General features: G+C 38.0%; 1 protein-coding gene across 2 annotated transcripts; it reads right to left on the minus strand.

Moving 5' to 3' along the window:
* Positions 1–296: 296 nt before the first annotated feature.
* LOC137247961 (MORN repeat-containing protein 3-like) lies at positions 297–1850 on the minus strand. 2 transcript variants are annotated; one of them, XR_010951962.1, is made up of 5 exons: positions 1382–1850; positions 1134–1318; positions 968–1054; positions 681–850; positions 532–623 (listed from the first exon to the last, which is right to left on the minus strand). XR_010951962.1 is itself a non-coding variant. In XM_067778879.1 (4 exons), the coding sequence occupies exons 1-4, from the start codon at positions 1848–1850 to the stop codon at positions 740–742; spliced, it is 852 nt and encodes a 283-aa protein (XP_067634980.1). In that variant the 3' UTR covers positions 297–739. The 2 variants fall into 2 exon arrangements, 1 of the variants encoding a protein (XP_067634980.1); XM_067778879.1 differs by having other exon boundaries at positions 297–850.
* Between the last annotated feature and the right edge of the window lie 23606 nt (positions 1851–25456).

The following is a 25456-nucleotide window of genomic DNA, read 5'->3' on the forward strand; positions in this document are numbered from 1 at the left end:
AATATTGCTTAAGGCTCGCTAGCATTGTTTGTTGCGACTATTGTGAACAATACTTTCACTGCCACAAACTGAACGACACATGAATCATATTGTTATCGTCTTCAGATGCGTTTGCGAGAGTTTTATCTGGTTTAATGTCGTAAATCGCCCATATGGAGGATTATTTTCGAGAATTCGGTCCACTGGGTTTAAACGATTATGGCCGTCTAACAAGGCGCACCATGGCCTAAATCTTTAGAAAAACTTTTCTCTCGAACTCTCTCAGAGCCGCTTCATCTGATGTTCTCATGGTCCATGCACCATATTGCAAGACAGGTACGATAAGTGACTTGCATGATTTTAAGTTGCCTACCTAATCCAAAGTAGCATTTCTTAGCTAGAGTGAATCTTGTTGTTTGTGTTGATGCTGCTGCACAAATAAACGAAGTCCATATATGCTATTTTTACGCGTCTAAAACCCATGTCCCTATTTAAATTGCCAGCCTCCTAGGAACCCGTTAGAGGATATCGATGGCAGTTTGTGAGTGATCTCACTTATTGGATGATACGAAGATGATTTATATTTTAATTTGCGCATTGGTCCACGTAGCACATAGATTTTTGTCCTGTTGCGTATTACCTCACTTAAAGCACAAATATATGCATATAAGAACGCAAGAAAAAATAAAATTTTGAGTTACATCTATTAACAATAAAATGTGGGATATGTTTCACGTTTGCCTAATGTTTTGCTCTAGCTCTAAGTGCAAGGAAACTCGACGTCGAACGTAAATTTTGAATCCGGTACTGATCTCGGCTCGAATCTGGCGAAGTTCTTCATTTTGTGTGTGAAATCGAGGCAGTTCAGTTCCTAGATCGAGAGAGAGAAAAAAATAAGAGAGTAATTATGTAAATCCTAGTCATGAATAAGATAGGGAGGGAGAAAAAGAAATATATATTAAGGTTGGGATAGAGACCGCTAACTAACATTCAAGGATTTCATTGGTTTATATGCATTCTTAATATATTTCTGAAACAACTTGCAAACATATTTATCCGGTTCCGCAAGGCCAAGCTAAAAGAAATGGCAACATTCACAGAAATTAAAGTTTTACTTTGTTGAATGAAATCAGAAAACAAAAGTGTAAAAGTACCTTTGGAATGGGATACGGCGTAGGGTTGTCCACTTGATTTCGGAAATCGTCAAATACCATTGAAGCTTTACATACATCGTTCTCCCACATACCTTTCTGTATTTGACCAGTATGCATGTGGTAAAATGTACCTTCGCCATTTTTTAAACCTCTCGCATAATGTCCCTCATAACGATTACCATTGGCTGTCGTGAGAAATAATCATTAAAATCAAGTTTAAATAACTCAGTAAAGTATTCGCTACAGACCATAAAAGAATACGCCAACACCATGCTTTACATCGGCTGCCCATTGGCCTATATAAATTGAATCGTTGTTATACCACATAACACCAGGCCCATGACGTCTATTTCTTTCCCACCATCCGTAGTAGACACCATTATCGAAAAATTGTTTACCTTCGCCCCATTTCATATCATCGCGCCATTCACCAATATAAAGTCGTCCTGCCGTGCCGTTTGGTAAACGTATACGCATTGTTCCATAGCCATGACGTTTACCATTTTGCCACTGTCCATCATAGATAAGTTGCTTCTTTGTCCCTTTAACTCCATATCGATGATGTTGGTTTCGTAGCCAATAACCCTTATAGGTGCCGCTACCCGGATAAAAGAAAGTTGCACGTACGCCCGTACTTTCGACTTTAGAACTGTTTTTGAGCTCACATGTTAATACACATCCGACACTATATTTATCACGCGTGTTACATTGTGCCATTTGGATAAGGTGGAAGAACAAAACCTAAAAAGATGCGTATACGCGTGAAATAATACTAAAAAAATATATGATTTGGTATGAAAAATAATTGAATTGATGTCTGCCAATTGGGGTATGCACTACTCTGAGTAATGGTTCGTCGGCTTCTTATCCGTAAAAACCGATACGGACAGGTTGCTGATTTACTATCGGCTTATTATCGTCAACGAATTATTATCGTCGAGCTATCGGTTTGTTATCGACTTGTTATCGCCGAGCCATCGGCTTCTTATTGGTTTCTTATTTGCTTGGCATAGTCGCGTTACATATATGTAATTGATTTTATAACGAAGTTTTATCCGCATCTCTTTCATAACAAATGGATGAGTCGACGATAACAAATCCATATCAAGCCAATAACTCATTGGTAATGATAAAAATTGTAAATTTTCCGATATAGAATCGATAGCTTTTTCATTAGAAAGCGACAATTTTTCGAGAACAAATCGAAATATTTTCAATAACACACTGATTACAAATTGGTAACACTTCGATAGCGAATCGATAACTGTTTGAAAAATAGTGATCAGCGTTCGATAATAAATCGATAACTTGTCGATAAGGTTCCCTTAACTTTAAGATAAATAATCGATAACATTTCAATAATTAAGCCATCGATTCCACCATACTGCACATTGGTATCACACTATACACCAGTACCTACAGTACACACTATGACTACACTACAGACTACGCCTTCATTCTGTACTCCCCATACAGCATGCAATACCTGGCACTACGCTTACATTCTGTATTCCCCCATACAGCATTCTACTTCTAAATACTTTGCTTACGCTTTAATATTCTTACGCTATCATTATAGATTTCCCCACACAGTGAGAAAAGTTGTTCACACATCAACAACTAAGGTAGTTGTGGTTCGGGTAGAACCCAACATTACATACTCAGCTACGTGCTTCTATGTTACATGTAATTTAGTTTCAGTTCTTCAAAGCTGAATACCATCAAAAGTGGGCATGGTTATTAATACTACTTGATTTAGAAGTATTTCTCGTTAAGAACACGCTACACTTAAAATTGGTTTGTAAAAAATGCTAAAATTAACTAGTGTATTCTTCTTCGGTACTAGAGTACCCGAAAAACTTTGTTATAACCGAAAAATGTTTTGCTTACATTTCAAAAGGGAGCCTCGCCTACCATTTTCACGCTCTATCCCATTCATGTCCATTCCACTCCAACTATTACTTCCACTCCTATTCCTACTCCCACATCCACTCCTACTCCCACTTACACGCGCCTCAATTTCCTCATATATGGAATCTCTGTAGCAAATATGGAATACCTGCTTCACCTGAATGGCTCTGTTAAATGACTTTGTTTATGTAGTACACCTATATTTAAAGGGCGATCAACTAATAAAATCGATATGTCCAGAAGCCGCGAAAAACGGACTTCCTCCCCAATATGCGCTAATGCAATTTTTATTTTTTACCCGGTCTTTTCTCACTATTAAGTGGAGGTATTGGTAAACCCAGTTTACAGTTCGGTATGAATTGAATTGGAAAGTACGGAGGTACTCATAAGATAACAAGTAAGTTCGGGTGTAACCGAACATTACATACTCAGCTGAGAGCTTTGGAGACAAAATTGTGTTTTTCATGTACACATACAAATGGTAATACTAACAAGTAAAGAAGGCTAAGTTCGGGTATAACCGAACATTACATACTCAGCTGAGAGCTTTGGAGACAAAATAAGGGAAAATAACCATGTAGGGGTTACCGTAGGACGATATGCGTATGAAATGAATGGTGTTAATGAGTATTTTAAAAGGGAGTGGGCCATAGTTCTATAGGTTGACGCCTTCTCGAGATATCGCCATAAATGTGGACCAGGGGTGACTCTAGAATGTGCTTGTACGATATGGGTATCAAATGAAAGGTGTTAATGATCATTTAAAAGGGAGTGGGCCTTAGTTCTATAGGTGGACGCCTTTTCGAGATATCGACATAAAGGTAGACCAGAGGTGACTCTAGAATGTGTTTGTACGATATGGGTATCAAATGAAAGGTATTAATGAGAGTTTTAAAAGGGAGTGGCCCTTAGTTGTATATGTGAAGGCGTTTTCGAGATATCGACCAAATTGTGGATCAGGGTGACCCAGAACATCATCTGTCGGGTACCGCTAATTTATTAATATATGTAATACCTCGAACAGTATTCCTGTCAAGATTCCAAGGGCTTTTGATTTCCCCCTGCAGAACTTTTTCATTTTATTTTACTTAATATGGAAGGTGTCACATCCATTTTAAAAAGTTTTTTCTAAAGTTATATTTTGCGTCAATAACCCAATCCAATTACCATGTTTCATCCCTTTTTCATATTTGGTATAGAGTTATGGCATTTTTTTTCATTTATCGTAATTTTCGATATCAAAAAAGTGGGCGTGGTCATGTCGGATTTCGCCATTTTTTATACCAAGATAAAGTGAGTTCAGTTAAGTACGTGAACTAAGTTTAGTTAAGATATATCGATCTCTGCAGAAGTTATCGTGTTAACGGCCGAGCGGAAGGACAGACGGTGGACCGTGTATAAAAACTGGGCGTGGCTTCAACCGATTTCGCCCATTTTCACAGAAAACAGTTATAATCATAGAATCTATCTATCTACAGTCATATAATCTATGCCCCTACCAAATTTCACAAGGATTGGTAAATTTTTGTTCGACTTATGGCACTAAAAGTATTCTAGACAAATTAAATGAAAAAGGGCGGAGCCACGCTCATTTTGAAATTTTCTTCTATTTTTGTATTTTGTTGCACCATATCATTACTGGAGTTGAATGTTGACATAATTTACTTATATACTATTAAGATATTAAATTTTTTGTTAAAATTTGACTTTAAAAAAATTTGTTTTTTAAAAATGGGCGTGTTCTTCATCCGATTTTACTAATTTTCATTTAGCACATATATAGTAATAGTAGTAACGTTCCTGCCAAATTTCATCATAATATCTTCAACGACTGCCAAATTACAGCTTGCAAAACTTTTAAATTACCTTCTTTTAAAAGTGGGCGGTGCCACGCCCATTGTCCAAAATTTTATTAGTTTTCTATTCTGCGTTATAAAGTCAACCCACCTACCAAGTTTCACCGCTTTATCCGTCTTTGGTAATGAATTATCGCATTTTTTCGGTTTTTAGGAATTTTCGATATCGTGGTTATAGTCCGATTTCGTTAATTTTAAATAGCTATCTATTCTTATTAACCAGCACCACTTTTTTAAACCATCATTAACACATCCTATTTGATACCTTTATTATGAAAACACTTTACTGAGACAACTTTACTGCAGCTATGATTTTTACATTGGCTCTTCCTTTTTGAGCTATAAACTTACAAACATATTGTAACGAATTTGCTTGCAAATCCTCTTATTTGCCTTTTTGCTAAGTTCGTATCACTAAACTGTTGAATAAATAACTCTTATATTGAATAATGGAAAAATTGCCTTTATTAAAGTACTTCCTTCACAATAACACTTATACTTTGCAATTATCTGGCTTAATAACCAAACTGATAGCTTAAATGAAACTGACTTTCAAAATAATACTGCTATTGCTCGCTAGATATCGTCTTAATCGAAACCTCAAATCAAACTGAATTACTTCTTACTCGCTTGCGCCGCTTTTATAGTTTACGCTGCATACATCTAGGCTCTTCTATTTCCAGAACTTACCAACTATTTCGTGTGTTTATAGTTCTCATATAGTTTCTACTTGTTTACAATTGTCTACTTTTCAGCGTCTCTCAGATGTATGATTTTGTAGTTTACAGTCTCTCGCACCACATAGGCGTATAAGTAAATGCATCTGTGTGTGACATTTCTCGGCTGCCTTATATATGTGTATACATCATTTGATTAATGACGTAAATATCGCTTAGCATGGCCTTAGCATCGCCTTAGTGATGTTATAGCTTAGTGATGCTAATATCCGTGACAATATTTTGCATTACCTTTTATATATGAGATTAACTTATTGGAAAACTGCCTAATGTAGAGTTCAAACGAATTGCCCAGGATGGTCACTTTCCGGAAAGTAAGGGTCTCCAATATTAAGCTTATGTACTAAACTTCAAGGGAACCGCTCCAGCAAGAGGATGTTTTCGAATAGGTTGTCTGCTGGTCCACTTCCCACAAAAAAGTTTCTGAAATACTAAGCTTGATAAAGACGTACCGCTGTACCAAATTGCATTGGACCATAAACAAAATTTTTCGGAACAGGTCGGTCTCTGGTGCACTTCCCGGAAAGAAATTTTTTTTAAATAACAGCATGGTCAAAGATGTAGCCCTGTACTGATTTTCAAGGAAATTGGTCCATTTCCCGGAAAGAAAATTTTCTAAAATAAAAAGCTAGTCAAAGTAATACCACTGTATCAAATGTCAGAAAATCATACCATAATTTTTTTCGGCCCCTGGTTGACTTTCCCGAAGTACAAGCGAGAAAACGGACCAAATCGTAAATCTTAAGAATCCTCAAATCACTTTGAACATCGTTGTTCATCCCTATTCTGGATAGAACGTTTTATAAATGGCAGCCGAGATAATAAATAATTTAACCAGAAGTGTGCTTCGTTTTAAAAAATTCACTTGCAAAATGTTCTGTGTGTATAGATCAGATACATGCTACAGTCCCACAACTTAAATACATGTATTAGGGGCATTGTGAGCATCCCTTTCTGAGCACCAGGAATTTGGAACACAGTTTAGGCATGTGATACAATCTTTATAAGGCATATGGTCCAAAACGCACGTTCACTGTGAACTAACTACAACGACGTCATCCATAAGATCTAAAATGACTTTTCCCCATTAAAAACTACTTAGGCGTAATCTATAAAGCGTAATGTCCGTTCGTTTTGAGTATATCTGGCTGAAATGTCTTGTACCACCAGACAGTCATACTCACAAGTACTTAACATACCCACTCGAAAGATACACAATTTTCATTAATCATGGTTACTAAGCCATTTACACTTAGGATACATCTCGTTAGCCACAGTTACTAGTACGATTGCTCAGTATATGCCAGTTCTCCGTGAAAAACTACCGATGCCATCTATAAGCCAGAATGTCTTTTCCCAATGAATGAAACATAGGTACTTACAAACTGCACTGAAGACTCATCTCATTAATCACAAGTACTACGACCGTATGCCTAATCATATGCTTAGGTCTAACGAAGTTTCTAAAAATTTCAAAAAGAAGCGTGGGAAATTCCCACCCTTTCAATTATCCATAATTTTCCACGACGAGGGACCCTGTTGCAACTGAACTACCAGCCCGAAGCAGTTCAGTTATATGCACGTTCGACATTATTTGCTACATTTATACAACTCTAATAAACTCGTCATTGTATATCATCAAAATATCCACCATATTTTTCTTCCTGTTATGCATCCTTGTTATACTCAGCGTGCTTTGCACACAGAGTATATTAACTTTGATTGGATAACGGTTGGTTGTACAATTGGTTGGTATAAAGGAATCGAGATAGATATAGACTTCCATATATCAAAATCATCAGTATCAAAAAAAATTTGATTGAGCGATGTCCGTCCGTCCGTCCATCTGTCCGTTAACTCGATAACCTGAGTAAATATTGAGATATCTTCACCAAATTTGGTACACGATCTTATCTGGAACCAGAATAGATTGGTATTGAAAATGAGCGAAATCGGATGATAACCACGCCGCCCACTTTTATATATATATACCATTTTGGAAAACACAAAAAACCTGACGATTTAGTAAATACTACACCTAGAATGTTGAAATTTGACATGTGGGCTGATATTGAGACTCTAGCAGCGCCCACTTGTGATAAAATCAATTTTACAAATATTATTAATCATAAATCAAAAATCGTTAAACCTATCGTAACAAAATTCGGCAGAGAGGTTGCCTTTAATATAAGGAATGCTGTGAAGAAAAATTAGAAGTTAATTACCACGCCCACTTTAATATAAAAGATTTTTAAAAGGGTCGTAGACGAAAATAATAAGCTATATCTTAGCGAAAAAGAGCTTTGTGTCAATAGAATTTTACTTTCTAAATTGAATTATAACATTAAATTGGAAAACACTAAAATTTTTGGAAATGGGTGTGTCACCGCACCTTTTATGACTAAGAAATTTTCTATGTTTCGGGAGCCATAACCAGAAGAAAAATTAACGGATCGTAATAAAATTGGGTACACAAATTTTCCCTATTGTAGAAAATATTTCTAGTAAAAATGGACGGGATCGATTAAAGACCACGGCAACTTAGATATAAAACAAGTTTTGGATCAATGATATTTCACTTATTAAGTTTTATTGTATTGGCGGCCACCGTGGTGTGATGGTAGCGTTCTCCGCCTACCACACCGTATGCTCTGGGTTCACACCCCGGGCAAAGCAACATCAAAATTTTAGAAATAAGGTTTTCAATTAGAAGAAAATTTTTCTAAGCGAGGTCGCCGCTCGGCAGTGTTTGGCAAAGCGCTCCGAGTGTATTTCAGCCATGAAAAGCTCTCAGTGAAAACTCATCTACCTTGCAGATGCCGTTCGGAGTCGGCATAAAACATGTAGGTCCCGTCCGGCCAATTTGTAGGGAAAATCAAGAGGAGCACGACGCAAATTGTAAGAGAAGCTCGCCCTTAGACCTCTTCGGAGGTTATCGCGCCTTACATTTTCATTTTTCATTTATTTTTAAGTTTTATTGTAAGAGGAAATGGGGAGACATTTTTTTTAAACGGGCGGTGCGCCGTGTTATGTAGAAAAGTAATTTATCTGAAATTAAATGTACAATTCAAGCTCACGCTGATTATATAATGTTCGTTTACACCCGAACTTAGACACCTTTACTTATTTCTTATTATGTTATGGTAAATTTCGTATAACTTTTTTAAAATTCATATAACATGTTTGTTGTTTGAATTTTCGGCCACCTACGTTCTTGTATGTCTAAATGGCTGCGGTAATGATTGATGTAATTATAATTATATTATCCTGATTTTGAAATTAGGAAATAATTACATACACACATACTAAGCTTATAAGTTCGTACTTGTTGGTAAATATATTTATTTGTCAAGTTCCCAGAAACTGCTTGCTCATAACCAGAAATTGATTCATTAATAATTATACTCAGCTGAGCAGAGCTCACAGAGTATATTAATTTGTTCGCATAACGGTACCCCTCAACGGCATGAACTAATCGTGATAGATATAGACTGCTATATATTAAACTGATCTGGGCGAAAAAAGAAACTCATTTAGCCATGTCGGTCCGTCCCTCTCTCCGTTAACACGATAACTTGAGTAAATTTTGAGGTACCTTGATGAAATTTGGTATGTAGGTTCCTGGGCAATCACCTCAGATCGCTATTTGAAATGAACGAAATCGGACTATAACCACGCCCACTTTCTCGATATCGAAAATTTCGAAAAACCCAAAAAGTGTGATAATTCATTACCAACGACGGATAAAGCGATGAAACTTGGTAGGCGGGTTGACCTTATGACGCAGAATAGAAAACTAGTAAAATTTTGGACAACGGGCGTGGCACCGGCCACTTTTAAAAGAAGGTAATTTAAACGTTTTGCAAGCTGTAATTTGGCAGTAGTTGACGATATCATGATGAAATTTGGCAGGAACGTTACTCCTATTACTGTATGTGTGCTAAATAAAAATTAGCAAAATCGGATGAAGAACACGCCCACTTTAAAAAAGAAAATTTTTAAAGTTAAATTTTAACAAAAACTTTAATATTTTTACAGTATATAAGTACATTATGTCAACATTCAGCGCAAGAAAATAGAAAAATAAAAGAAAATTTCAAAATGGGCGTGGCTCCACCCTTTTTGATTTAATTTGTCTAGAATACTTTTAATGCCATAAGTCGAACAAAAATTTACCAATACTTGTGAAATTTGGCAAAGGCATAGATTCCATGATGATAACTATTTTCTGTGCAAATGGGCGAAATCGGTTGAAGCCACGCCCAGTTTTTATACACATTCGGCCGTCTGTCCTTCCGCTCGACCGTTAATACGATAACTTGAGCAAAAATCGATATATCTTCACTCAACTTAATCCAAGTATTTATCTGAACTCATTTTATCTTGGTATAAAAATGGCCGAAATCCGACATGACCACGACCACTTTTTCGATATCGAAAATTACGAAAAATGAAAAAAATGCCATAATTCTATACCAAATATAAAAAAGGGATGAAACATTGTAATTGGATTAGTTTATTGACGCAAAATATAACTTTAGAAAAAACTTTGCGAAATCGGTGTGACACCTACTATATTAAGTAGAAGAAAATGAAAAAGTTCTGCAGGGCGAAACGAAAGCCCTTGGAATCTTGGCAGGAATACCATTACATATATAAATAAATTAGCGGTACCCGACAGATGATGTTCTGGGTCACCCTGGTCCACATTTCGATCGATATCTCGAAAACGCCTTCACATATATAAGGGGCACTCTCTTTTAAAACCCTCATTAATACCTTTAATTTAATAGGTATCATCGTACAAACAAATTCTAGAGTCACCCCTGGAAAAGACGTCCACCTATAGAACTAAGGCCCACTCCCTTTTAAAATACTCATTAACACCTTTCATTTGATACCCATATCATACAAACGCATGCTAGAGTCACCCCTGGTCCACCTTTATGGCGATATCCCGAAATGGCGTCCTCCTATAGAACCATGGCCCACACCCTTTTAAAATACTCTTTAATACCTTCCATTTGATACACATGTCATACAAACACATTCCAGGGTTACCCTAGGTTCATTTTCCTACATGGTGATTTTCCATTATTTTGTCTCCAAAGTTCTTAGCTGAGTATGTAATGTTCGGTTACACCCGAACTTAGCTTTCCTTACTTGTTTGTTTAAAACACAAACCTAATTATGAAAACACTACTGAAGTTTATGAAGGTAAGTATATAGTGAATATGCCCCCAGGGAAACCCCTATGGGAACTTTTGTTTCAGAAACTTCACGATTCATGTACTTTCCGGGGCTGGCTTGCCTTTGACACAAAAATATTGGTCATAGTAGGCGTATAATTCAAAATATCATATCTTTAAAGTTAACAACGCTGGACGGGTCAAATCAACGTAAGGCCTGCAAAATGAACAAAAGCCTCAATTGCCTTGATTCCTCTAGCCTTGTTAGTTTCTTAGATATGATTTATTGAATGAAAGTCACTTATACGCTTACTTAAGCCAATTTTTTTCAGGCCAAAGAGTAAGCCGGTTCCGAAAAGTACTTACATGAATAGCGTTTGTATATCGATTAATTTTTTAAACATATTGTTACGAATATTAGCAACACTAAGGGGTACTGCAATCTCTAAGCCGATGCTAAACAGTGACTTGTATGCTCATCCATAAATAAACCATTATGTATCTACATAAACGAATCAATCATTATGTCTACACATATGTAAGTACACGCAGCGGAGAAGAGATGCACAAACACCTGCAGATATCTTATCTGAGATGCTCCCGAAAGTATGCAATTGTAATTGTGGAAGTGTCGCTCACAAATACGCGCGCATATGAGAAGCTATACACGTGCATCTGTAGTTATAATTATATGGCAGTAACTAAGTAAATTCTGGAAGCGCCTAGAAGATGCAACGAGGAAATCACAGAGTATAAAAGCAACAAAGGTAAAGGCGCTACAATCAGTTTTCGATTAAGCACGCTATCTGTCGGGCAATAGTTGAGCTATATATTGTGAAGTACTTTAATAAAGGCCATTTTGCATTATTAAATATTGGAGTTATTTATTCAACAGTTTAGTGATTCTAACTTAGCATAAGGGTGCACATAAAAGGATTTGCAAGTAAATTCGTTGCAATTCGTGTCAGAAGAGGAATTGTTGAATAAATTCCAGAGGACAACAAGGACATGGCAAAGTTCAGTGAATTGAAGATCCAGCAACTCAAGAAGGAGTTGGAGAGCCGTGGATTGAATACAACCGGCATTAGAATCGAACTTCAGGCACGACTACGAGAGGCAATGGAAGCAGAAGGAATTAACGTGGAAGAGTATGTCTTTCCTCTTGATGTCGACGAGACAACAACAAAAATTTAAGAGAAAAACGAAAAATCGCAGACAATTACGAGCACAGACTTGAACATGATATTGGCTGCAATAACTGCTCAAACATAGACAGTGGCATCGCAACTAGAATCCCAGGAGACACGTATAACAGCGAAGATTGAAGCACAATTGGATGAACAGAAAATATACATGGCGTCACAAATTGCAGAACAATTAAAAGAGCAAGAGGCACGCATAATATTACAACTCGAAGCACAGGAAGAGCGTATTTCATTGAAGCTGGAGGGACAGGAAACAAAAGTCTCATCGCAGCTGGAGGCTTTTAGTGAACGACAAGATAAAAAGGAGGCCGAAATGGATGCTTTGAAGGATCGTATACAGGAGTTGCAACTAAATCCCCAGCAGTTTCAATGAGTAATCCAAAGGTAAAAACACCATCCTTCGACGATTCTGTTCCTTTCCAGGTCATTAAGCTACAATTTGAGAAGACCGCAACAGTGAACAACTGGAATGCTGAAGATAAAGTTGCTGCACTCTTCGTAGCATTGAAAGGACCAGCTGCCGAAATCTTACAGACTATTCCAAAGTACAAACGGAACAGCTATGAAGCATTGATGGCCGCTGTCGAGAGACGTTATGGAAGCGAGCATAGAAAAAAGATATTCCAAATTGAGTTGCAAAACCGTCACCAAAGAGCGAATGAGACTTTGCAGGAGTTTGCCTCGGATGTTGAAAGGTTGGCACATTTGACAAATGCGGACGCACCCGTGGAGTACACCGAGAGAGTAAAAATCCAGAGTTTTATAAATGGCATACGGGACGTGGAAACAAAGCGAGCTACATACGCAATCCCAAAGCTGACATTTGCTGAAACGGTATAACATGAATTGATTCAGGAAACAGCGTCACTTCTGTGTAAGCCAGCTTTCAAAGCACGCCGTGTGGAAGTTGAAAGGCCAGAGTGGGTAGACGCAATATTGGAGGTGCTGAAAGGATCGCGAAAGCGTTGTGGAAGAGTTAGCAAATGCTTCAAATGCGGGAAGCCCGGTCACATTGCACGAGGAAATGAGCAAGAGCGTGTCAGATGTAAAGAACGAAAACTTGCCCCAGCTATTGAATGTCATGTGATATCTGTGTCGCAAATTGGAAGAAATTCGAGCAGTCTTAGACCTGCTCTGGGTATAATGTCCACAGGAAAGACCGCGAGAGCGGAAATGAAGGCGGCCTCGCGTTTGTCATACACCACTCTGTGCAATATTATATATTTGATCCTTACATAGACTGCAGGGACAATGTCTTAGAACGTCAAGGCCTATCTGTCCGGTCAGGCGATGCAAACCTAGAAATTATCAACATCTACATCCCTCCTTCCACCTGTTGCCCCAGTGGATACCGCCCTAATATCAAGGCCTTACTCACTGGCAACAATCGCATTATCTTAGGCGATTTCAATGCCCATCATGATCTACGGCATTCAAACTTGCGGGCGGACAGTAGAGGTGAGATGTTGGCGGATAAACGGAGACGCCCCCATACGTATGGTAGGAAGCTGTCACAGCTCGCCAGAAATCTCAATCATGAGCGCATAACTCGTAAACTGCGTCAACTGGCAACCGATGGTAACATTGGCATCCGACCACCTGCCCATTCTTATTTCGCTCGAGCGTACCGCCGACTTCATCGTCACTGAAAAACGCACTTTCATAAACTTCAAAAAAGGAAAGTGGGAAGAATATAAATCCTTTACAGACAACCGCTTTGCTGCCCTCCCTATCCCGACTGATGCCCGCCAAGGGGAGCGTGCCTTCCGTAAGGTCATTGAATCCGCCTCGGTACGTTTCATTCCCGCTGGGAGAATTCCCGAAATCCGGCCCCACTTCCCGGCGGAGGCCGCAAACTTAGCGAGAGAACGTGACCTTATAAGACAGCTTGATCCAGTCGACTCCCAAATAAGGGATATAAACCAACGCATCAGATTGCTTGTGGATGAACACAAGCGGACGAAATGGGAGGAGCACCTAAGAGGTTGTAAGATCTCTACCGGTGTGAGTAAACTTTGGTCCACCGTAAAGTCCCTATCGAATCCGACTAAGCACAAAGACAAAGTTTCCATCGCCTTTGGCGATAAAGTGCTGTCGAATGCGAAAAAATGCGCGAGCGCTTTCTGCCGACAATATATAATGCATCCTACGGTCGACAAAGATAGACGGAGAGCCAATAGACACGCACATAAACACAAATTCAGCGCGTCACCAATCATCATTACCGCTAAAGAGGTTGAGGACGCCATTGGTCATGCTAAACCATCCAAAGCAGTGGGCCCAGACGGCATAGCCATGGCGATGCTTAAAAGCCTAGGGAAAGAGGGTTTCAAATATGCAGCGCATGTCTTCAACCTGTCTCTTTCCACCTTTGTCATACCCGAGAAATGGAAAATGGCCAAGGTGGTCCCGCTACTAAAGCCTGGGAAACCAGCTAACATAGGTGAGTCGTATTGCGGTTTAAATCAATACCCCCACCATAGAAGAGTACTCGTAGCGTAAGACCTATCAAAAGCTTTTGATACGGTCAATTATGGCTCGTTATTGCAAGACCTGGAAGGGTATACCCTTCCCCCATGTCTTAAAAGGTGGACCGCAAATTATCTGGGTGGTCGGCAGGCATCGGTGCAATTTAGAAACGAAACATCAAAACCAAGGAGAATTAAACAAGGGGTGCCACAGGTTGGTATCTTATCCCCACTTTTGTTTAATTTCTACATATCTAAGCTACCTTCACCACCGGAAGGAGTCACAATCGTTTCCTACACCATCTGCATAATGACGCGAGAATACTCCCCATCAGGGAGAGAAATGAGATGCTGACCAAACAGTTCCTGTTGAATACCCAGAAACCTGGGCATCCCAACAGACATCTGATTGATGAACCAGCACCGCCTAGGGGCTTAAAGAGTCATCTCCGTAAGCATTTTGAGGAAATACGGCACCTGAGAACCCAGCCGTATGAAGTGAAAAAACACAAGCAGGTCCTTGGTGAACTCCATAAACAGGCGTCGGACCTTTATGCCGGGAATTGCCCGGTGAATCCAGTACTTAAAGAAAAGTATCCAAAACTCGCGGAAGAGGAACGCATACTCCCCAGAGAAACGCGTGTCACTCTTGCTCAACTTCGTTCTGGATACTGTAACAGGTTAAACTCTTACTTATCCAGAATCAACCCCGACATACAAAATGTATGCCTCGCTTGCAATGTGTCCCCACATGACACCAACCATCTCTTTAATTGTAATGTGGAACCCACGCCTCTAACACCCCTTTCCTTATGGTCCACCCCTGTTGAAATGGCAAGTTTCCTTGGACTCCCGTTAGAGGTTATTGATGACAATTTGTAAACGGTCGCGGCTGTTAGGTGGGGCGAGCATTGCTACAACAACAATAGGAAGATTAACAAGTAAGGAAAGCTAAGTTCGGGTGTAACCGAACATTACATACTCAGCTAAGAACTTTGGAGACAAAATAAGGGAAAATCACCATGTAGGAAAATGAACCTAGGGTAACCCTGGAATGTGTTTGTATGACATGGGTATCAAATGGAATGTATTAAAGAGTATTATAAAAGGGAGTGGGCCATCGTTCTATAGGTGGACGCCATTTTGGGATATCGCCATAAGGGTGGACCAAGGGTGACTCTAGAATGCGTTTGTACGATATGGGTATCAAATGAAAGGTTTTAATGAGTATTTTAAAAAGGAGTGGGCCTTAGTTCTATAGGTGGACGTCTTTTCCAGGGGTGACTCTAGAATCTGTTTGTACGATGATACCCATTAAATTAAAGGTATTAATAATGGTTTTAAAAGGGAGTGCCCCTTAGTTGTATATGTGAAGGCGTTTTTGAGATATCGATCGAAATGTGGACCAGGGTGACCCAGAACATCATCTGTCGGGTACAGCTAATTTATTTATATATGTAATACCTCGAACAGTATTCCTGCCAAGATTCCAAGGGCTTTCGTTTCGCCCTACAGAACTTTTTTATTTTCTTCTACTTAATATAGTAGGTGTCACACCGATTTTGCAAAGTTTTTTCTAAAGTTATATTTTGCGTCAATAAACTAATCCAATTACAATGTTTCATCCCTTTTTTCATATTTGGTATAGAATTATGGCATTTTTTTCATTTTTCGTAATTTTCGATATCGAAAAAGTGGACGTGGTCATGTCGGATTTCGGCCATTTTTTATACCAAGATAAAGTGAGTTCAGATAAGTACTTGGATTAAGTTTAGTGAAGATATATCGATTTTTGCTCAAGTTATCGAGTTAACGGTCGAGCGGAAGGACAGACGGCCGAATGTGTATAAAAACTGGGCGTGGCTTCAACCGATTTCGCCCATTTTCACAGAAAACAGTTATCATCATGGAATCTATGCCTTTGCCAAATTTCACAAGGATTGGTAAATTTTTGTTCGACTTATGGCATTAAAAGTATTCTAGACAAATTAAATCAAAAAGGGTGGAGCCACGGCCATTTTGAAATTTTCTTTTATTTTTGTATTTTCTTGCGCTGAATGTTGACATAATGTACTTATATACTGTAAAAATATTACATTTTTTGTTAAAATTTAACTTTAAAAATTTTCTTTTTTAAAGTGGGCGTGTTCTTCATCCGAATTTGCTAATTTTTATTTAGCACACATACAGTAATAGGAGTAATGTTCCTGCCAAATTTCATCATGATATCTTCAACTACTGCCAAATTACAGCTTGCAAAACGTTTAAATTACCTTCTTTTAAAAGTGGCCGGTGCCACGCCCGTTGTCCAAAATTTTACTAGTTTTCTATTCTGCGTCATAAGGTCAACCCGCCTACCAAGTTTCATCGCTTTATCCGTCGATATCGAGAAAGTGGGCGTGGTTATAGTCCTATTTCGTTCATTTCAAATAGCGATCTGAGGTGATTGCCCAGGAACCTACATACCAAATTTCATCAAGGTACCTCAAAATTTACTTAAGTAATCGTGTTAACGGAGAGACGGACGGACGGACATGGCTAAATGAGTTTCTTTTTTCGCCCATATCATTTTGATATATAGCAGTCTATATCTATCACGATTAGTTCATGCCGTTACGGGGTACCGTTATGCGAACAAATTAATATACTCTGTGAGCTCTGCTCAGCTGAGTATAATTATTAATGAATCAATTTCTGGTTATGAGCAAGCAGTTTCTGGGAACTTGACAAATAAATATATTTACCAACAAGTACGAACTTATAAGCTTAGTATGTGTGTATGTAATTATTTCCTAATTTCAAAATCAGGATAATATAATTATAATTACATCAATCATTACCGCAGCCATTTAGACATACTAGAACGTAGGTGGCCGAAAATTCCAACAACAAACATGTTATATGAATTTTAAAAAAGTTATACTAAATTTACCATAACATAATAAGAAATAAGTAAAGGTGTCTAAGTTCGGGTGTAAACGAACATTATATAATCAGCGTGAGCTTGAATTGTACATTTAATTTCAGATAAATTACTTTTCTACATAACACGGCGCACCGCCCGTTTAAAAAAAATGTCTCCCCATTTCCTCTTACAATAAAACTTAAAAATAAATGAAAAATGAATGTAAGGCGCGATAACCTCCGAAGAGGTCTAAGGGCGAGCTTCTCTTACAATTTGCGTCGTGCTCCTCTTGATTTTTCCTACAAATTGGCCGGACGGGACCTACATGTTTTATACCGACTCCGAACGGCATCTGCAAGGTAGATGAGTTTTCACTGAGAGCTTTTCATGGCTGAAATACACTCGGAGCGCTTTGCCAAACACTGCCGAGGGGCGACCCCGCTTAGAAAAATTTTCTTCTAATTGAAAACCTTATTTCTAAAATTTTGATGTTGCTTTGCTCGGGGTGTGAACCCAGGGCATACGGTGTCGTAGGCGGAGCACGCTACCATCACACCACGGGGGCCGCGAATACAATAAAACTTAATAAGTGAAATATCATTGATCCAAAACTTGTTTTATATCTAAGTTGCCGTGGTCTTTAATCGATCCCGTCCATTTTTACTAGAAATATTTTCTACAATAGGGAAAATTTGTGTACCCAATTTTATTACGATCCGTTAATTTTTCTTCTGGTTATGGCTCCCGAAACATCGAAAATTTCTTAGTCATAAAAGGTGCGGTGACACACCCATTTCCAAAAATTTTAGTGTTTTCCAATTTAATGTTATAATTCAATTTAGAAAGTAAAATTCTAGTGACACAAAGCTCTTTTTCGCTAAGATATAGCTTATTATTTTCGTCTACGATCCTTTTAAAAATCTTTTCTATTAAAGTGGGCGTGGTAAATAACTGCTAATTTTTCTTTAAAGCATTCCTTATAGTAAAGGCAATCTCTCTGCCGAATTTTGTTACGATAGGTTTAACGATTTTTGATTTATGATTAATAATAATTGTAAAATTGATTTTATCACAAGTGGGCGCTGCTAGAGTCTCAATATCAGCCCACATGTCAAATTTCAACATTCTAGGTGTATTATTTACTAAATAATCAGGTTTTTTGTGTTTTCCAAAATGGTATATATATATAAAAAGTGGGCGGCGTGGTTATCATCCGATTTCGCTCATTTTCAATACCAATCTATTCTGGTCCTAGATAAGATCGTGTACCAAATTTGGTGGAGATATCTCAATATTTACTCAAGTTATCGTGTTAACGGACAGATGGACGGACGGACGGACATGGCTCAATCAAATTTTTTTTTCGATACTGATGATTTTGATATATGGAAGTCTATATCTATCTCGATTCCTTTATACCAACCAATTGTAAAACCAACCGTTATCCAATCAAAGTTAATATACTCTGTGTGCAAAGCACGCTGAGTATAAAAAAATTGACAACAAAACAAAAAGGTATTTAATGACTTTATATTTATTTAATGGTAATCTATGTTTGGAAATAAATGGTACTGAGTAGAATATGGTTGGGGAAGTTTCGAGCTTACAAATTAGACCCTTAAAAATATTCGAATAATTCGATTGACTGGTATCGGATTATTCGATTTTGTATGCAGTGTCCATACAAAAAAAAACGTGTACGTCTTCTTTGTTCAATCTTTGTTAATTTGATTCATTTCATTCAGACATTTCCAGGCTAACAGAAAATCTAGCACAAGACATAATTAAACAGCAAAATATCACAATAGCCTACCGATCTAACCACACGTTATCGAGATGTTTTACAAAAACAAAAACCCGACTCAACATAGAACAACAAAACAACGTGGTTTATAAAATAGAATGTAAAGGAAACAACGATGAATACTGCAATAAAATTTACATACGCAGAACTAAAGCGCCAAATACATGACACGAACATTTCCGCGAACATTCCCGTTATGTCATGTTTCTGCGACCTTTTCTGTCGTGTATGGTGGTGTTTGCCAGTTCGCGCAAATGTTCGCCAAAAATCAAAATATTTTAATTTTTGGCGAACATTTGCGCGAACTGTTTGTGCGTGTATGGCGAAATAGCTCATAATCGTAGTAATTTCTGAACGGAACAGACGTGCGCGGAAAAGTAAAATGGACAATAATAATGGACAATTCTTTTTTTGCGATCTTCTCTCTTTTTTTACGCTTAATTGCCACAGCGAGCAATACGCACAATTGTTGTCCGTATTCATCGCTGTCTGAAAGAGAACTAATGTTCGGCCAAAAGTTCGTATGGTGTATGGCCAAAGCTGCGAACAAGATTGCGGAATGTTCGCGGAAATGTTCGTGTCGTGTATTTGGCGCTTAAGCGCGCATTGGGCACACGAATAGCCGAACATGAAGCTGATATTAGGAAGCAAAAACAAAACACAGCTCTTTCACAACACGCAACAATACACAAGCATATGATTGATTTTGCAAACACAAAAATTATAGACAAGGAAGCGGAAGAAAAAACACGATACACATTATACGCCAATTACACGGCTCAAGTATCCTTGTGCCAATTACCAGTTGGCACAAGGATTTGACCGGTGTGTGCACTGGTTGCGCTATTTGCGCAGAGAACTGCGCTAAAATCAAAACGATTCTGATATTTACGCATGTCTGCAAATATTGGACATGCTTTTTTCTTCGTGTGTGGTGAATCTTACACAGTTTACCTGTGGTTCCTGATAATATAACATCAGTAATTATTGCTTAAAAATGTTAATATCGAAGGCGTAAGGACCATCTCTAGCTTTTAACAGGAATTCACACAAATTTAATAATACAAAATAACTTTTTATAAAATTAGAACACATGTTTCATTTGTTGCGCTAGTTGAAAAATGAATATTGCGCAGTGCTGCAATGAGTTGAGCTGGTCATGCAATTAAAATATATATTTTATAAGTACAATGGAAAATAAACGCTTCTGGTGCGAGTTTTTCGAATTATACCGTGAATTACCAGCACTGTGGAAAATAAATAGTGATTTTTTATACAATTAGTGCCTTTTTTATACAATTAAAACACATATTTCATTTGTAGCGCTACTTTGTTTTTGGGCCGTGTATGTCAAAATTTTCATTTGCACAAATTTCGTCATTTTATATTTGCGCATGGTTTTTGTGTCATGTATGGGCCGTCTTAGAGAGCTTACGGATTTTGCAAAACAGAGATAAAACGATGAACAAGAAGGAGGGCACAGACGGTATCGCCGCTAGCTACCTATTATGCTTATGAGTTTTAATATTACACCTATCCCCCGATTTACACGGAAGATCGGTTCCAGACAAAACCGTGTAAAGTGAAATCTTCGTTTTCCTGTACAAAAACCGTGTAAAGCGAAAAAACTACCCAATTCAGTCATTTATTTAAATAAAACAAAACTAAAACATCTTATTGGAGGTTCACGAAAAGATAATTCAATCGATAACTTACCAGTTCAAACCAAAAAAACTCGCAATAATAGTAAAAATTATGGCTTTTTGTTCAAATTTTCATCAAAGGATTTTCATTCCACATGAACTACATACATATGTACTCTGCGTTTGGTTATGTATGTACATACATATTCACAATAAGGGGAATCCCTCAATATTGCAATCAGTGTTGCCAAGGGGACTCAAAAAGGTTTTTAATGATTTGTGAATCTTCGGAGTTTTTAAAATTTTGCTGATTTATGAACCGTGTAAAAGCCAAATCGTGTAAAACAAGTACCGTGTAAATCGGGGGATAGGTTACTTAGTTACTTTCTGTATGACAAGTGTACCACATTAGATGGTATCATTTTTAATTGTAAAAATTAGTTTTTTAGTTTAACGACAAAAATCAGTGTCTAAATTCGTATTTTACCTTCAATGTTTAAATATCAATTAAGTGAATGGTTTTCAATTTATTGGTGTATGAAATTATGTTTTTCTCGTGATTATTTCAAATCATTAACTGTTGTTGTTTGATATGTTTTATTGTTAAAAATACAGATTCGCCCCTGAAGATGTCAAATCACCCTCAACATCATAAAAATGCAGCATTAAGGCACTTGGTACATAGACTTGAAAGAACACCTCTTACACAAGAGGCATATAAGAGAGAACTTGAGGTCATATATAATATCGCTGCAAACAACGGATATAAAAAAGCACTAGTAGATAAGCTCAGAAGGACAAATGGAGAACCAAAAAGAAATAATGAAAAAGAAAATAATAGCTGGACGACTATGACATATACTGGAAAAGCAACATATAAATTGGCAAATTTCTTTAAAAAATACAACATTAACACAGCATTCAAAACATCGAACAATCTAGGGCGAAAACTAAGAACTAACATTAACTCAGAGGATCCGTTTAGCAGCCACGGCGTATACAAGCTTACCTGCGGATGCCAGCATAGTTACATAGGACAAACAGGACGGCAAATAAGAACGAGGTTCAGAGAACATATTAGAGATTACAACAAAAAAATACGGAATCCAAACATTATACCCGAGTCTAACTTCGCGAATCACATGGTCGAGAATGAATGTTCCCCAGCAAACATCAATAAAACAGTTAGGGTTCTTCACATACAAGAAAAGGGCCGACGTCTCAACGTACTCGAAAACATGGAAATCTACAAACAGAAAACATTCGACGGTAGAATAATAAACGAACAGATAAACACCATTTCTGACACAATATTCGAGCCTTTAAAACTTGTTTACAGGAAACAACTTAATCACACAGGTACAATAGACAAACGCACAACAACAAATAAACACAAAACAATTAACACACCAAAACAAAAAACCGACAAAGAAGGTCAAACGACTAAAATCACAGATTTCTACCTACCCCAGTCAGCCACACAAATCGATTAGTAAACCACCCTCGGTTCTGAACGAACACACAGCACATACACATAACTAAATATACACAAGCATCAATTTGACAATACCTGCTCATATACCTACGAACTATAAATACAGGACAAATGACAACAACAGATCAGAACGAAAATCGACACTGATGATGGCACAACGCCGAAACCGGTTTGTCTCAAAACCAAATTTGACAAGGGATGACGGAAAATCGTTCCAATATACATGTCAAGGAAAGTTGGCGAAACGTTGGGCCGTAAGGTGAAATAACTCGTTTTATTTACACTAAACCCATTTAGGTTGAACTAGCTTAAAAATACACACAAAATCTACAAATCGATCGGAATCCAATATATAAATTTTATTATAATTTTTTGAGTTTCCATAGAGGAATCTTAGCTTTGATCACTGGGCCATATTCCTAAGCCATCTCCAATCGCTACATAATTTAAATGTGTTTTTTTTACTGCGATACTACAGTTTTAAGGGGTGAGACTGAAAACAATCGGTAATTTTATTTATAAGGATCGCCCTAATGTACATATAAAAAATAAATACTTGGCACGATTTACTCCGAGGATAATTAGGGCGGTTTCTCCCTCCAATTCGCGCCATGCTTAATTTTAACTTTTCCCACAAATTGGCTGCAAGACAGATGAATTTTCACAGGCAAGCTTTTCATGGCAGAAATGCCCTGGGTGTGTTTGCCAAACCACTGTCTAGGGGCGACCCTGTACAGAAAAACTTTCATTCTAATTGAAAAAACTGTTTTCTAAGTTTTTGATGATGCTTTAGCCGGGACTTGAGCCCAGGACCTAAGGTGTATGGAATGCGCTACCACCCCACTTAGGCGATCGTCAAATATTTACTGAATATTGTATGAAAGCCAGCTATACCGTTTTCTCTGTAATCAGTAAAGAAAATTGGCACATATATTTTCAAGGTTTTACGAATTCTATACAACAAATTAAATAAATAAAAAAAAATAAATGTAAGGCGCGATAACCTCCGAAGAGATCTAAGGCCGAGCTTCCCTTCCAATTTGCGTCGTGCTCCTCTTGATTTTCCCTACAAATCGGCCGGACGGGACCTACATGTTTTACGTCGACTCCGAACGGCATCTGCAAGGCAGATGAGTTTTCACTGAGAGCTTTTCATGGCAGAAATACACCCGGAGCGCTTGCCAAATACTGCCGAGGGGCGATTCCCCTTAGAAAAATTTCTTCTAATTGAAAAACCTTATTTCTAAAATTTTGATGTTGCTTTGCCCGGGGTGTGAACCCAGGGCATACGGTGTGGTAGGCGGAGCAAGCTACCATCACAACACGGTGGCCGCCAACAACAACAAATTAATCATTATATTTTCTCAAAATCTGCTTCGTTTTCATTGAAATACTGTGTGTAAGAAGAGCAAATTGAAAATTGGCACTAAGATATCTTTGCGCGAAATTCACTTTGAAGGTTTTGAATTTGTCTATGGGAATATGTTTAGGCCAAATGCCTAACTTTCACTTGATTGACGGCGCCCCTCCCTAATGTTTTAATAATATTTCCAGCCACCCACACTCACGCCGCACTTGTGTGCATGCATGCACATGCATGCGTTGCGTACACATGCATGTGTGTGTGCAGGTTGTCAGCACCCATGCACGCATACGTAAGGGTGGTTGTGTGTGTGGTTTTTCCCCTCCTTAATACCAGAGGACCTTTTCGCGGCTTAGCGGTTGTCCTCAACGGGATAACCGGTCTCTTTTTCGATTGACCGCCAACCAGCACACATCGCCCAAGATCGCCACCGTCACGTTCAACACAAAGGTAATATTGTATCCTTGTATATATTTTCCTACACTCTAATTAAAACACTATTATAACGAGGAAATCCTCTTTGCGTTTTGTTCTTTTACTTTCTTTCGAGAGCACTATCAACCCGAGATCGACCCGTGTGCGCCTACCCACTGCCGGTTCCAGACGCACTCAGGCCGAACATTGGTCCTCCTCACCAGGAACTGAAAGCACCTTTTTTAATATATATACAGTCCACATATCAACCTGCACAGCATATTTTGATCATCAGAAAAATTGTTGCCAAAGATTATAAAAGCATTTGCCTCAGCAGCCAAACAACGAGAAAAGTGGGATTATATTATATACAAGTGACCAGAGCCACAGCACATCTGCCTACAAATTTTTTTGTCAAAGGATTGCTACAGCACATCTGAGCAGAACCACCAGATCCACATCAAAACAAATAAAGAGAAGTAAGTGTTATATTTCTTGCCATTTTTTTTTTTAAGTGTTATTGAAGAAAAATAAAGAAAACACCTGTGTTGTGCGAGATATATTGAAATCGAGAAGAAGTGTAAAAAGTGAGATTACTTAGTGGGCACCATTTTTCCATTTTAAAAGTTAAACCACTTGATTTGTTAATTTATTTCAGTCCTTGTGATTATCTGGTCTATCCCCCCACCAGTGGTAAGGTTTTCCAGACACAACACAAGGAAGAGGGTAACCTAACCTCACTTTCCGCACCATACTAAATAGGTTTTTGTTGTTGTTTATTTGCACATCACAAACACGAAATCAAGTTCAATTTAATTTAATTAATCCGGTGCTCACTTCACTTTTTAAACACTTTTTACACTTTTTTCTTGCGCTTAGTTTCGTATATTGCACGCATTTTTTCACTTTCTCAAAAATACACCCATTATTTGTGGAGGTGGCGAGTGGTCCCTTTTTTGTTGTCGCTGCTGTGACAAAAAGTCCATAAAATAAACCCTTTTTGTTGTCGCTACCAAGACAAAAAGTCTGCAATAAACAAAGTAAATAATAAACTCGAAGTTCAATAGTTTTTATTTAGGGCTGGGTAGGCATATTAACTCAGAAGAGTTCTATTTTTCTAATCGGAAATTTTCTCGTTAATAAACGTAAATAAAACAATGGAAACCTACATCCGTTTAGCAGAATCAATCGCAGAGTTTGATAAAGATTACAGCCTTATTCCGGAGAGCGACCATAGCAAACACACCCTTGCAATACAGCAGGAAGAGTTGCGGCTCTTGTGGAAGAAGGTAAAGTCTGCGTTTGATTCGCTATTGGGATCTGATGAGGTGTC

Source organism: Eurosta solidaginis, chromosome 4 (assembly GCF_040869045.1).
Source record: "Eurosta solidaginis isolate ZX-2024a chromosome 4, ASM4086904v1, whole genome shotgun sequence".
NCBI lineage: Eukaryota > Metazoa > Arthropoda > Insecta > Diptera > Tephritidae > Eurosta > Eurosta solidaginis.